Below are 14,710 nucleotides of genomic sequence, written 5' to 3'. Positions count from 1 at the left end.
CCTCCACTCTCCCTATAAAACAGGAAAGGATCCAACATCAGTAATTGACATTAAAGATGATCTGTTTGACCACCGTGTTAAACTCTGAAATTGTCTTTGCCAGGAGGATTTTAGTTATCCTGCTTCTACAACTCATACTAAACTTTCTTTGTCATTGCTGACCATGAGTAATTCGACACACACAGTAAGTCCAGGTTATCACCTCCTCCTGGCTCTAGTTCCTCCAGTACCCAGCTTGGACTCTGGTTAGTCATTTCCACAGTGACCTCTCTAGCACTTTAGATTCTGCACCCCATAATTTATGCAATAATAAACTTGCCTGACCTTGCATAGATGTCATCTGATTTTTTTTATCCCTCCCATAATGGCCAATCAATTAATCACTTATTTATTTACCTCATTCCTTTTTTGTTTCATTCAAACTAGCATTTGCTCAATACCAACCATGTATAAAATCATTATTCTAGATCCTAGAATATAAAGGTGAATCATATGTAGCCCTCAGCCACAAGGAACTGGGCTCTGCTATTGATACAATTCATGTTACATAACATCAGCTGAGCCATGATTCTCAGCAACACTTCCATCTATCCCTGATGCCTCCTTATTCGTATTCCCCATAGAAAATGATATAAACTTCCTGTTCTCCACCTCCACGTGCTCTAGGAGCTTTGTAGCCCCACCACCATACATTGTTAGGCTCTCCCTCACCACTGGCTCTCTTATCTCAATCCTCCAAATTCTGTCCTTAAGCAAGCTTGCCTTCCCCCAAAAGCCTCTGCAAACTTTCCTCTGATCTTTACCACCAAACTTCACATGGGTAGTTTTTGCTTGTTACTATTTTCCATTTTCATTTATTCCTTAACTAACTGCAATATATTTCTGGCCCATCATAGAACAGAAATGGCTTTCTTCAACTTACCAATGTCTTCCTATTTGCCAACTCTAAAAGCCTCTTCTCGGCTTTCATCCTACCCAACCTCTTTGCAGCATTTTCTTAAGTGACTACTCCGTCTGACTTTGCACCAGCATATAACAGTGCTCGTCAGGGCCTCCATGATAATCTTCTCACTTCCCTTGGCAATGCACTTTCCTGGACTTTCACTTCCAGAACTGATCCATTTCAGTTTCCTTCCTTGATTCCAATTCCTACTTCTATCTCTTAAATGTAAGCAATGCCCCAGGATTCAAGTCCAGCCTTCTACCTTTTCTGCTCAACAGTCATTTCTCGGAAGCTATCACTCATTGTCAAAATTCCAACAATGACCTCAGTGAACAATTTACATAAGTCTCTAGCCTTGAGCTCTCTCCTGAGTGTCAGCTCATATCTACAGAGTTGTCCTGCTGGAAAACTGAACTCCATACATCCCCAAATTCGTTCTCTTCATCCAAAAACTCACTCCACCTTTCAGCTTCCCTTAGTAACATCAGAGGCTTACCCTCGCTGGAAATCCCAGTCAGCTTCCCCTCCTTCCTCTGTCTTATCCCCACAAGTCACATAAACTCTGCCAAGATCTATCTCTTCCTCTTCTTTAATGCCTCTTGAATCCATCCCCCACAGCACTGAGCATCCTCATACATGGTAAACACTAAGTTTATGTTTGTTTAATTGAATGGAATTATACATTTACATGAATAAGTGTTACCAATGTCTTGCCTCATTCAGCATTTGCATTTTTAAACTCATTACCTTTGAGGAGTGAAGAGTTTTGCCTTATTAAGGGAATTTTAGGCATTATCAAGCAGGTAAAGGAGACTGTTCTTACAGAATATGTTGAGACAGGCTGAAATTATACTAATGCTCATTTCTGATGCTGCCCTTAAACTTTGGTTTCTTAAGGAAAAAATGGCAAAGGATAGCCTGTAGCTTTCTATGGCTTCTATAGACCTATTTGCAGTTGATGGCCTAATCCTGGGTGCCTCTTCAAGCAAAGGAAAAGTCTTCTTACCCTAAGAGCTCACCCACCAGACCCTAACCTTAATCTCAACCTGATCTTTCTCTGTGATAAAGGTTCCCAATATGTATTTGTGTCTTCTAGTAAAACTGACACTACCTTGGTTAGTATTTGGGGTTTTTTTCCTCATAACCTCATTAGCTTACATTCAGAATGTACCTATATGTTTCCAGTGTTTTTTCTGATTCTAACAAAGAAAGTTCTAAGAAGGACCCAAACCTTCAGAACATCTACGCTTTACTTGTTGGAAGTAGTTTTACATATACCATCTCAACATGAACTTGAAAATAAATTAACGCCAGGCTTCACAGCTAATACCTGTCTTTTCAGTAAGCAAATTAATATTTTAAAAGAACATTTCTAATTACCTTCTCTGTGTAATAGTCATTATATTGCTTAAACAAATAATGGATTGGTCACCCTGAGGTGGTGAAGCAACAAAATAATCCCAGACTGGTGAGAAAACTTTCTTAGCCAGATCATAGTTACCAGTCTGATAGGCGACCTGCAACAGAAAGCACATTCTCTTAGGCATTACTTGAATTTGGGGAGTGTATACTTTCAACAAGAATTCTGAGAAGGTCCAATCACACTGTAATTTCCTACAAAGTTATTCACATTGGCTGTTCTGTTCTACAGGGCCACGGCAAGGGAGAAAGACACATTTTGAAATCTCTTTTATTTCTAAATTGCATGGAAATTTGAAACTCTGTAAGGATGTTTCAAATTCTCATAAGCAAAACAAAGATCACATCTGAGCCAAATTAATTTCATTTCCATCTATCTCGGCAGTGCACTCCATTTATTACAGACACTGTTATAATGAACAATCTGTTCCAAGAGAAACAATCAGATTTCCCAAACCCAAAATATGAAATATACTTCATTTTTCTCTGGTTCTGACTGACGCTTTCAGAGCTTTTTTTTGCAACAAAGGCTTCAGAGCTGAAAAGAGTGAGGATTAAAACACCATAATGTGTTTTAAGTTTCACACATTCAACCAGTTGGTAAAATAACTGATTTCACTGAAAAAACTTAGAAGCTTGCAAGAAAAAATCATCAACTTACCTATTTCTTTTGGTGAGATATATTTCTTTAACTATATCTTTAAAAATCACTCTATCCAAATATGTGTAACGATATGAAATCACACCACACGAGTTATATGCTGCTTCAAATTCTCAGTGGAAGCAGGTAGGATATTAAGTATAAATAAATTCATTAAGTATGTAAATGACATGTTACTAGACTATATTCCACACAAGGGAATAGCTTACAGGGCCAGAACTTTTAAAATCTGCCAAGTCAATACTCCTAATCAACCAACCAGTAAACTTTTATGAAGTTTCTACTTGGTGCTAAGCACTGTAAATCTAGATTCTTCAAAGCTTAAAACAATTTCATACTCCATGAAACTGTAATCAAGTTACAGTGGTAAAACACATGAAATTACAGAAAAATTGCAAATAATCACATCATAACTGTGGAGACTTAAAAAAGGAGAAATGAAGACTTCAAGGAGGAATCAGGGCTTGATGTAAACCCTAAGGCAGGGATAAGGTTCAAATGGGCACAGTTTAGATGGAATCTGAAAAAGGTCCTGTGAAGGAAATTGCCACAGGGCATTTGAGACTGGAAAGACAGGTCAGAATTTGAAGAAAAGTAGGGCTTCCCTTGTGGCTCAGTTGGTAAAGAATCCACCCGCAATGCAAGAGACCTGGCTTTGACCCTGGGTTGGGAAGATCTCCTAGAAGGAAACGGCTACCCACTCCAGTATTCCGGCCTGGAGAATTCCATGGACAGTATAATCCTTGGGGTCACAAAAAGTCGGATGTGACTGAGTGACTTTCACTCACTCAGGCAGTATGGTGGGCTTTCCTGGTGGCTTAGTTGGTAAAGAATCTGCCTGCAATGAGGGGGACCTGGATTCAATCCCTGGGTTGGGAAGATCCCCTGGAGGAGAACATGGCAACCCACTCCAATATTCTTGCCAGAAGAAAAAATAGACAAAGGAGCCTGGTGGGCTGCAGTCCATTGGGATTGCAAAGCGTCAACATGACTGAAGCAACTAAGCACAACACAGGCAGTATGATTGGACAGGTAAAGTGAGACAGGATTTCAGAAAGTCTTGAAAATCAGATGTGTGTGTGTGTGTGTTGGCTCAGTCATGTCCAAATCTTTGTGACTCCATGGACTGTAGCACACCAGGTACCTCTTTCTATGAGATTTCCCAGGCAAGAATACTGGAGTGGGTTGCCATTTCCTTCTTCAGGGAATCTTCCTGACCCAGGGGTTGAACCCACATCTCTTGCATTGTGGGGCAGATTCTTCACCACTGAGCCACCTGGGAAGCCCTGAAAATCAGATGGAAGTATTTAAAGATATCAGGTCCTGGACCAAGCATTTCACATGCATTATGGCATTGACTCTTCATTATAGCTCTGTGAAGTGAGCTCTATGAGTGTCCTTGTTTTCCAGATAAGGAAACTGGGGTATTGACAAGTAGAATAATTTGTACAGAGCCAAATACTCAGTAAAAAATAAATAAAATGAAAAAGTAGAATCAAGACTTAGTGTGATAGATGAGGTCCCTTCTCTGGGCCACATTGGGCAAAAAAGTGGGACTAAGTGGTCATTAAAACACCATTATAATTCTAAGATTCACCATGGAAAATGATAACAGATGATGTGTAAGGGAGTTGGTGAAACTATAATTGAATGTTCTTTCCTTTTAAAATATAGCTTTTTAAAAATAGTTATTTCTGAGTCACTTTGCTGTACAGCAGAAATTGGCACAACACTGAATCAACTATATTTCACTTTTTATAAAAAAGGGTGAAAACATAAAAATAATGTTATTTGTTCAGTCAGTGGACATTGCAAAACAAGAAAAAAATGCTATGACAAAATTAAAGGTTTATAAATTCATGAGTTTGTCTGAGTTAACAGAGGAGTGCTTGATATTCGCAGGTTCAAAGATGGTTAAGTAGTAGTCATGTGCAGAATAGACTTTAGAGGGGGTGAGGTTAAAATGAGAAATAAGCATTAAAAGAGGGACTTCCCTGGTGGTCCAATGGCTAAGACTCCACACTCCCAATGCAGGGGGTCTGGGTTCGATCCCTGGTCAGGGAACTAGATCCCAAAATGTTTATGTGGGTTTTTCCATAAGATGCTATGGAACAAACATTTTGGCCAACCTAATACATTCCTTTGCAGCACCTTGGCAAGCTCCTCCTCTTCTCTTCAATCTCATGATACTGGAGTTCCCCAGGGCTCAGTCTTCTGACCTCCTCTCCTCAGCACTCATGTCCTTGCTGCTATTACCCAGCCCCACGGCTATAGTTGTCATACAACTACTCTCAATTCCCTCGGCTGCCCAGACCTCTCTCCCAAACTCCAGATTCACGTGTCTAACTGACTACTCAACAATTCTCTCTGAATATCTAATAAACATCTGACCTTAACACGCCCCCAACTGAATTTTTTATCTTTCTCTGCACCACCCACAGCCATCCCCAACTCAGCTGTGGCCCGAGTCTGTCCTTCTAGTTAGTTGGCTAAACACCTTCAAGGCATCTCCTATTTTTCTCTATAAATTGTTTCCAACAGGAATACTTGTTAACTCCTCCTTCAAAATATATCCAGAATCTGGCCACTTCTCATCACATCAATTACTATCACCCTGGCCAAGCCACTCCCACCTCTGGTTGGATGACAGCGGTAGGTATTCAACAGCTCCCTCTGCTTCTATACTCACGCCTTATGGTGTGTGCACAACACAGTAGCCAGGGTGAGCCTTGAAACAGAAGTCATGTTATGTTGTCCTATTATATCAAACTCTCTCCAGTGGCTGTCCATTTCACTCACAGTAAAAGCCATACTTCCTACAATGGTCTGGAATTCTTATCACGATCTACTTTCCCCCCATCCACTCACCTTTTACCTCCCTAAGCAATCCTTCAGGCCCCTCTAATCCAGTCATTCTGGTCTCCTTGCTATTTATGTTATACCAAGTACAGTTCTGGAATCCTTCAGGCTTTTCTTCTAGCTCCTTCTGTGGAATCTTCTTTCTCCAGAGCTGCTCCCTCACCTCCTTCAAATGTCTGTTCACATCTCATCTTCCAGATGACATTTTCTCTGTTCAGCTTACTTAACACTGTAACACTGTAATTTACCTTCTTCACATTTATCCCACTTCACATTTCCAATTCCTCTGACTGTACTCTACGCTATTTTTCCACAGGACTTACCTTCTAACATACTATTAATAGGCAATCTATTTCTTTACTATGTTCATTGTCTATTACCTACCTCCTACCATGGCATTTTGCTCACTTCACTTAGAACAGTGGTTCTCAAAGTATGGTCCCTGAACCATCAGCATCTGCTTCACCTATGAACTTGTTATACATGCAGACTTAACAGGTCCTATCCCACACCAAGTGAACCATATACTCTGTCAGTGTGGGCAGCAATCTCTTTAGGCCAGCACTCCAGATCCTTCTGATTCAGGCTCAAGTTTTACAATCACTAGCCTACAGCAATGCCGGGCACAGAGTAAGCACTCAATAATAATGTGTTAAATGAACTTAAAATTCTGCTTTTCCTGATAATTTCCCTCTCTGTACAGAAGAGAACACCCAGGAGGTATGCTACAAAATAACACAATTGACTGGCCCAGGGTGAGTGCCTGACCCAAGCTGGGTCCACAGCAAAGCAAGATGAACCCCATACATACACATACACAGTCTGCTTCAGGTGTTAAGGCTGAAGACATTACATGCACCAGGAGGATCTGAGAGAAAGTTTATTATTCACACAAGGGACTCCCAGGGAGAGTCCCATGGGCAGGCACAGGCAGGTCCAGGTTTTCCTGGGCAGAGCAGAAGGTTGGGCTTTGTTAGTGGCTGGACTGGGCACAGTTCCTGCTGGCTGGGACCTTTAAATTTCCTGCAGGAACCAAAGGAAAAGGTGAAGTCAGAGACCTCCTTAGTAGCCTGCTCAGATATGGGGCCAAAGGAACAAAGAAGGGTGAGATTTAAAAACAAGTCAGTGGCCAAACATTAAAAATGAGATCAGACTCTTACATTGGGTGAACCAGTGCAGGTCTCTTTCCCAGAAATTTGGAATCAAGATTAGGTCATAGCTAAACAGTCCCAGAATTTGGCTGAAATTGAGAAATACACAAAAACATTCAAGGGGCTGCCATATTCCCTCCAGAGATGGAAAGGAAAATCAATATTTAAAGAGGGAAAAAGAAAGCAAGTGTATAGAGAGTATCAGAGGTATGAGGCTTACAGCTGCCTGAACTTTGCAGCCTTCCCAGGGCTTGGCTGCATTTCCCCAAGGGAGGCTTTCTTGCAATCGGGGTCCTAACTGAAACCATAAGTCAAAAATCAACTAGAATGAGGATTACTGTTGTGGTGATGAGACTGATTTAAAAAAAAAAAAAAAACACAGTTCAAATGAAAGAGATGATACCTAACATAGAACCTGGCACAAAACAAACATTGAATTTTTGTTTGTTCAAAGAGGGAAAAGAAGAGTTGAAACTTCTTATAAACTTAAAAAATGGGGATGACTACATTTTACTTGGTAGCTCTATACTTTTTAATGGTCATAGACAAAAGGCGAAACTCTATTAATAAAAGGGTTTCAATGAATTCATACATGAATTGGAAAAAATGTACAAATTTCAGTTTCCTGCCACCATTGTGATTCCCGACCCAACATCAAACTCTACTGCTCCCACAGATCATGACAACCTATGGAGTACACCAACCTAGGAAGAGAAGAGATGGGAGAGATGTAAGCTCTAGATGAACTTTGCACATGTTAGATGGTGAACACATGATTTCCTGGGAACCTGGACAGAGCAGTTGAAAGGCATGAGCTGGTTCAGATGGCAGGCTTACCATCTACCACCAGAGTTCAGTTCAGTTCAGTCACTCAGTCATGTCCGACTCTGCAACCCCATGAACTGCAGCACACCAGGCCTCCCTGTCCATCACCAACTCCCGGAGTTCACCCAAACCCATGCCCATTGAGTCGGTGATGCCATCCAACTATCTCATCCTCTGTCATCCCCTTCTCTTCCTGCCCTCAATCTTTCCCAGCATCAGGGTCTTTTCCAATGAGTCTGCTCTTTGCATCAGGTGGCTAAAGTATTAGAGTAACCTTGGGTAAATTACTTAACCTCCCTAAGATACTCTTTCTGGAATAAAATGAGATTGGCAGAGGAAGGGTTAAATTCATCTGTTTCCTGAACTTGAAAGTAATACTACCACTTCTATCTTTAGAGTTACTGTAATCAATGAAATAATAAATGTTAAAATGTCTGTCAGGCAACAGTTTTTTAATAAATGATATTCCTCACTTTCTCATTTCAACAAGTCATGGTGCCCACTTGCTATTTGATTTAGTAGTTCAATAATCCAGCAGTATGTGGCATTTGGTCTTGTATCCGTTTTACAGACAGAGAAATTAAGACCAAGCAATTTGCCTAAAATCCTACAATCCTGCTCACAGATTTCTAATTGTCTATATTTTATATCACATTATCTAGTCATTCCCAACTTAAAAGGGAATAATAAAAAGAAATGAGGCTATAAAGGGAATGAAATTGGAAAATAAATGTAGACAATATATAATTCATAAAGGTTCCTCAAAAAATTTTCCAGATAGCCTAAATTATTATAGTTTTCTACAGTAAGATAAAAATCTAGTAGAGATTTACCTGACTTTATAGACTTTTTATTTATAAAATAATGTTTAGTAAAAAGTACAACTGAAAACTCTAAGCCAAGTTATTCATAAACATTTAGCAAAGTAACTCCATATTTTACTATAAAATATTTATGATATTTTTTAAAGAACAGAATTATCTTGAAACTAAAAGCTAGCCACTCTTACAAAAAACAGCAGCTTTTCATCACAGTTCCAAAAGAAAGGTACGTTTTCCTGCTAAAATTTAAAAGCTTAAACTCAAATTTTAAATGGAGGAAATTTTGCTTATCCAACTTAACATTATGAGAGAGAATGATTTTAGACTGTCATAAATGAACTACAGTACTGCAAATACAGTAAAGAAACACAGGCCATTACTTTATGACACTTCTCATTATCCTAGCAGTATAGCTAGGACTTCGTTTTATTAACTTTCAATGAAAGTTATGCCAAATGAAGCCCAAGAGTCAAACCACTCCCTGGAGAAAAATTAGACCTTGATGAAATATTCGGTGCCTTACTTTGAAATAACTCCATCACTGCAAATTAGGAAATATATTAGATTCCAAAGAAATCAAAACATCAGAAAACCATGAGCCCAAATGACATGCTAAACCAATGCTAGACAAATCCTAGCAATTCTCTCAATTTAATTTTCTTTGAAAAATATGATAATATAAAATTCCAGTTAGACTTTAGCCTATAATACTAATCAACTATTAAGAGGAAAAATAGCACAATAGAAATGGCATAAAATTTGGAAAAGCCAACAATAAACTTAAAATTATATGCTTGAGACTTGGGTCAATGAGTCATTTTTTTCTAGAATCCCATTCACTGGTGACATGTTTTATTTAAGTCAGGCAATTATTTCAGCAAAAATGTCAATTCACAAGTATATCCATAACTAAGAATCACAATAATATTCATTAAATGCCTACTGTCGGGTAAGTGCTATGGTTAAATGTTTAACAAGCATAATTCCATTTAATACTCATAACAGTTCTGGGAGGTAACTACTATTATTATTCCACTTCATAGATGAAGGTTAATTGACTAATATCACACAGCTAGTGTGAGGATCTGCATCTTAAACTCAGGTCTGTCTCTATGAACCCAGAAAATTCACTTCTATAAACCAATCCAAAGAAAATAATCATAGATGCAGTGAAAGATGCTCAATATCACCAATTATTAGAGAAATATAAATCAAAACTACAATGAGGTATCATCTCACTGTATGGCCATCTCATTGATGGCCATGTCAGAATGGCCATCGTCAAAAGTCTAAAAACAATAAACACTGGAGAGGGTGTGAAGAAAGAGGGAACCTTCCTACAGTGTTGATAGGAATGTAAATTGGTACAGCCACTATGGGAACTGGATGGAAGTTCCTTAAAAAACTAAAAATAGAACTAGTTTATGATCCAACAACCCCACTCCTGGGCATATATGTGGAGAAAAGTATAATTTGAAAAGATTCATGGACCCCAATCTTCATTGCAGCACTACTTATAATAGCTAAGACACAGAAACAACCCAAGTGCCCAACAACAGATGATTGGTTTAAGATGTGATGTACACACACACACACATGCAAACAGAATATTACTCAGCCATAAAGAAGAATAAAACATTGCCATTTGCGGCAATATGGATGGGCCTAGAGAATATCATAGTAAGTAAAGCAAGTCAGGCAGAGAAAGACAAATACTATGCATCACTTACATGTAGAATCTAAAATACAATGCAAATGAACTCATCTACAAAATAGAAACAGACCCACAGACATTGAAAACAAACATGGCTACCATAGGAGAAAAGGAGGAGGAAAGGGATAAATTAGGTGTGTGGGATTAATAGATATGAACTACTATACAGAAAATAAACAATCATCAAATATTAATATTTACTGTATAGCACAAAGAACTATATTCAATATCTTAAAATAACTTACAATGGAAAGTAATCTGAAAAAATACATACATATGTATAAAAATCATGTTGCTGTACACCTGAAACTAACACAATATTGTAAAACAACTGATATGTATTTTTTATGGAAAGAATAATTATTTACAATGTTATATTCGATTCTGGTGTACAGCAATTCTGGTGTACAATTCTGGGGTACAGTGATTCAGTTATATAGACACATATCCTTTTTCATAGTCTTTTCCATTATGGTTTATTACACAATATTGAATCAGTTCCCTGTGCTATACAGTAGAACCTTACTGTTTAACCATTTTACATACAGTAGTTTATATCTGTTAATCCCAAACTCTTAATTGATCCTTCCTCCACTCCCTTTCCCCTTGGGTAACCATAAGTTTGTTTTCTTTGTCTGTGAGTCTCTACTTCTGTTTCACAAACAAGTTCACATATGTCATATTTTAGATTCACATATAATGATATCATATGGTATTTGTCTTTCTCTTTCTGACTTACTTCACTTAAGTATGATGATCTCTAGGTCTATCCATGTTGCTGCAAATGGCATTATTTCATTCTTTTTTTATGACTGAGTAGCAGTCCAGTGTGTATGTGAGTATACATGTATATACACACACATATATATATACTACATTATGACATTTTTAAAATGAAATACCATACAAATGTTAAAAATTATGTTTTGAAACAATACTTTAATGGAATGGAAAAAAGTTAATTATGTAGTAAATAACAATCAGATGTAAAATAATATGTACACTATAACTAAAATTATATATTATTCATAAATTTACACACGTATATATGTGTCTACACACATGTTGTATGTAGACATATATATGTGTGTGTGTATTTGTATACATACAGGCTTCCTAAGTGGTAAAGAATCCTCCTGCCAATGCAGGAGACGTGTGTTTGAACCCTGGGTGGGGAAGATATCCTGGAGATGGAAATGGCAACCCACACCAGTATTCTAGCCTGTGAAATCCTATGGACAGAGGAGCCTGGTGGGCTACAGTCCATGGGGTTGCAAAACAGTTGGACACAACTTAGCAACTAAACAACAATGTACACATATGCCTGCAAAGAAAAGGATATCTCTGGATTAGGGCTTCTCAGCCATGGCACTATTGACATTTTGGACCAGATAACACTTTGTTGAGGGGAGGAAATGCTGTCCTTTGCTTTGTAGCGTGCTTATCAGCATCCCTGGCCTCTACCTTCCAGATGTTAGTAGCACTCCTCTAGATGGTGACCACCAAAAATGTCTCCAGACATTGATATATGTTCCCTGGGGGCCCAAACTGCTTCAGGTTAAGAACTGCTACTGGAAAACAGGCAACATTTATTTCCAAAATTCTAAAATCAGTATGTGTTGCATTTAAATGTTATTTAGTGCAGGAAAAAAATGTTATTATATAAAGCAAACTCATGAGTGAGAGAAATAATGATTTATATTTTAGGAGACTAAACTGTGGTCAAGGAAAATATGTATTACAGGAGCTTCAGAATATCTGCTGTGACTGTTTTTTTATCAGAAATTACTTAGTAATTGGTTAACAGTATAAAAAATAGAGGAAAAAATTAGGAGAAATCTCATCTACCTGCGTCAATAACATCCGAGTAGTAACAGCAGAAAGAGGTGGGTAAACCAGAATTGGTTTAGTTGTCTCGCCAATAGCATCACCAATCAGCTTTCCTTTAGAACAGTAAGCCGCAACTGCAAAGACGTATTTTTCATTGGTTTCTAAACCTTTTACCTCAAAAACGCTTTTGCCATCTGCTGGTATCTATTAACAAAAACATATTTCAAGTTATACATGGAAAATAAAAGTAAGGGTTTTTTTTTAATATAATTAAGTGATCTTTATAGGTTAAAAAAAAACTTTCCATTTACTGTAACATTTTAGTTATGACTCAAGTTGAAATCAAGAGAAATTCACTGAAACAGTGATTACATAAAGGAAAAAAAAAAAACAGCAACACTCAGTTGTAATTAATGAGACTTTTGGTAAGACTTCCTGACATTCAAAGTTTTTTCAATTCAACGTACCGCTTCTCCTGAGTTTGGGAGATGATTATCGTTTAGTCTTACTTTTCCATAGCTTCCTTCTGCTTTGCGACCCAAAATGCAGTACCAGCAGACCTGCCAAGGAGAGAGATGAGCCTGTCATCTCTAGTCAGTTTACACAGCATTTGATTTCTTTTATCATGATGTGGCAAAAGGAATACTTTTCTATACAAAAATATGACTATTCAAGTTTTAAAATATGAAACCTCAGTTTACAAAGATACTTAGGTTTACACTTCTTAAAAATACAAATATAGTTTATCTGGGACCAAGACTAAAATATTATTCATTATTAATTACTTTTAGCTCTTATGAAGTGAGCAGTTCCTATGTGTTAAGCAGTGTTCAGACAGTGGCAGAGAGTGACTCCAAAGATGAGCTCATCTTGATGACAAAAAGACCAACACGGAAATGATTTTCACATTTTATTTAATAATAAGTGACAAAAAGTAAGTGGTAAAAGAACCAAGGCTCTAAATTGTAGTGTTTAAATAAAATGTAAAAGTGCATATGAAAAAGCCTAGAATAAAACGTTTCTAAATAAGAATAGTAGAGTTTGGATGATAAAATGGTAACATTATGGGTAATATTTTTTCCTCTGGTCTATAAATTTTCTGAAACATTGTATTCCTTTGATAATTATTAAATACAGATGTAAACCAAAAGCAAAATGCAAATTGCACAGAAAAAAAGCAAACTTAAAACTTGACTAAATGGTTAGACAATAATGGTCTTTTTGCCAAAACGTCAAAATAATGGAGATTCCTCATCATCATGAATTATTCTCACTGTAGGGAAAGGGGGAGAGGTGATACTTAGGAAAAAAGCATCATTAGGAGGTATACTGTCCAGGGGTAGGTGATGTAGGGGTCGTCATCAATGTGGCATTTCATTCCCTTTTCCCCAAAGGCCCCACCTCACAACATCTCAACTTCTAAAACTAGAAAAAAAGGGTATGGGGCGGGGAATGTAATTGTCTCAGAAGCAGCTGCCTTTTACAGCTCCGCCCACTATTTCTCCCTCTGGGTCAACAGAAAAATACTAATTGTGTATTGTCTGCACAAGTAGTTCTCCACTCTGACTATGCAACAGGATCGTTTTTTAAAATACAGTTTGTACATAATCAACCATTAAAAAAAAAATTACATCTACCCAAGCCTGCCCCCCTCAGTGAATATGAATACCTAGTGCAAAATAGCCGAACTCCTGTGTTTTTAAAGAAAATTTCTCAGGTGATTAAAGAGCACTAGGAAAGGTAGAACTTCAAGGACAGAAAACACACTGAAGGAACTTGGAAGATGGAGGCCAGGAGAAGAGGAAAAAAAAAACTCAGCATGACTCTCAGGAAAAAACTTAGAAACTAACTTTCCTTGACTTTTCATGTAAAAAAAAGTGCCATAGAGGTAAAAAAGGAAGAAATGTACTGTTTTATGACCTGGATCATTATTGCTCTAAGTGAAGCTCTACATATTTTGAAGCTCTACAGAATTTGAAGAGTAAGTTTTCTCTAAAAGCATTTTTAAAAGCAGGCTTTATATTTCTATTTTGCTACCCAGATGAAAACATCTTAGTTTATATAAGAACAGTAAGTCCTTAGAATCTATATAAGAGTAAGGACACATGGAAAAATCACCACTAACTTCGAAAGTAAAATTTTATAAACTGCATTAATATTTTCAACTATTAAAACAGATGTTAATGCAATGAATGCCTTAATAAGAGGATTTTGGTAAAACAAAAGATGGCTGAAATCACAAACTAGAAAATGTATTTAAGCCCACAGCACCATCTAGTGCTAAGGAGTAGGTAACAGAAGGTGTCATTTCCAGCAGCATGCATCTCTCCCAACATAGAACATACATCAACCTCACGTCATGTGCTGAGTAACAAGTCTTACAGCTGCAGGTCAAGAGTGGGATTCTTATGTCTTCCTATTTTTAACATTATGAAATAAACTAGTCACTAATTTGAGATACATAAAAAATAAGAACCTGGTTAAATA

At 37.6% G+C, this 14,710-nt stretch overlaps 1 protein-coding gene across 10 annotated transcripts in view; it reads right to left on the bottom strand.

The window, feature by feature from the left end:
* The window catches only part of CFAP54 (cilia and flagella associated protein 54), a 300,763-nt gene that overhangs the window by 211,208 nt on the left and 74,845 nt on the right, over positions 1 to 14,710 (bottom strand). For all 10 annotated transcript variants that reach the window (XM_061416977.1, XM_061416975.1, XM_061416972.1 and 7 more), the window contains 3 exons: positions 12,691 to 12,783; positions 12,242 to 12,427; positions 2,324 to 2,460 (listed from right to left, as the gene is read on the bottom strand). In XM_061416977.1, coding sequence (XP_061272961.1) covers positions 2,324 to 2,460; positions 12,242 to 12,427; positions 12,691 to 12,783 — 416 coding nt within the window. The remainder of the gene's footprint in view (positions 1 to 2,323; positions 2,461 to 12,241; positions 12,428 to 12,690; positions 12,784 to 14,710) is intronic.

This window comes from Bos javanicus, chromosome 5 (genome assembly GCF_032452875.1).
Source record: "Bos javanicus breed banteng chromosome 5, ARS-OSU_banteng_1.0, whole genome shotgun sequence".
Classification (NCBI taxonomy): Eukaryota; Metazoa; Chordata; class Mammalia; order Artiodactyla; family Bovidae; genus Bos; species Bos javanicus.
This window is presented reverse-complemented; position numbering and strand designations above follow the sequence as displayed.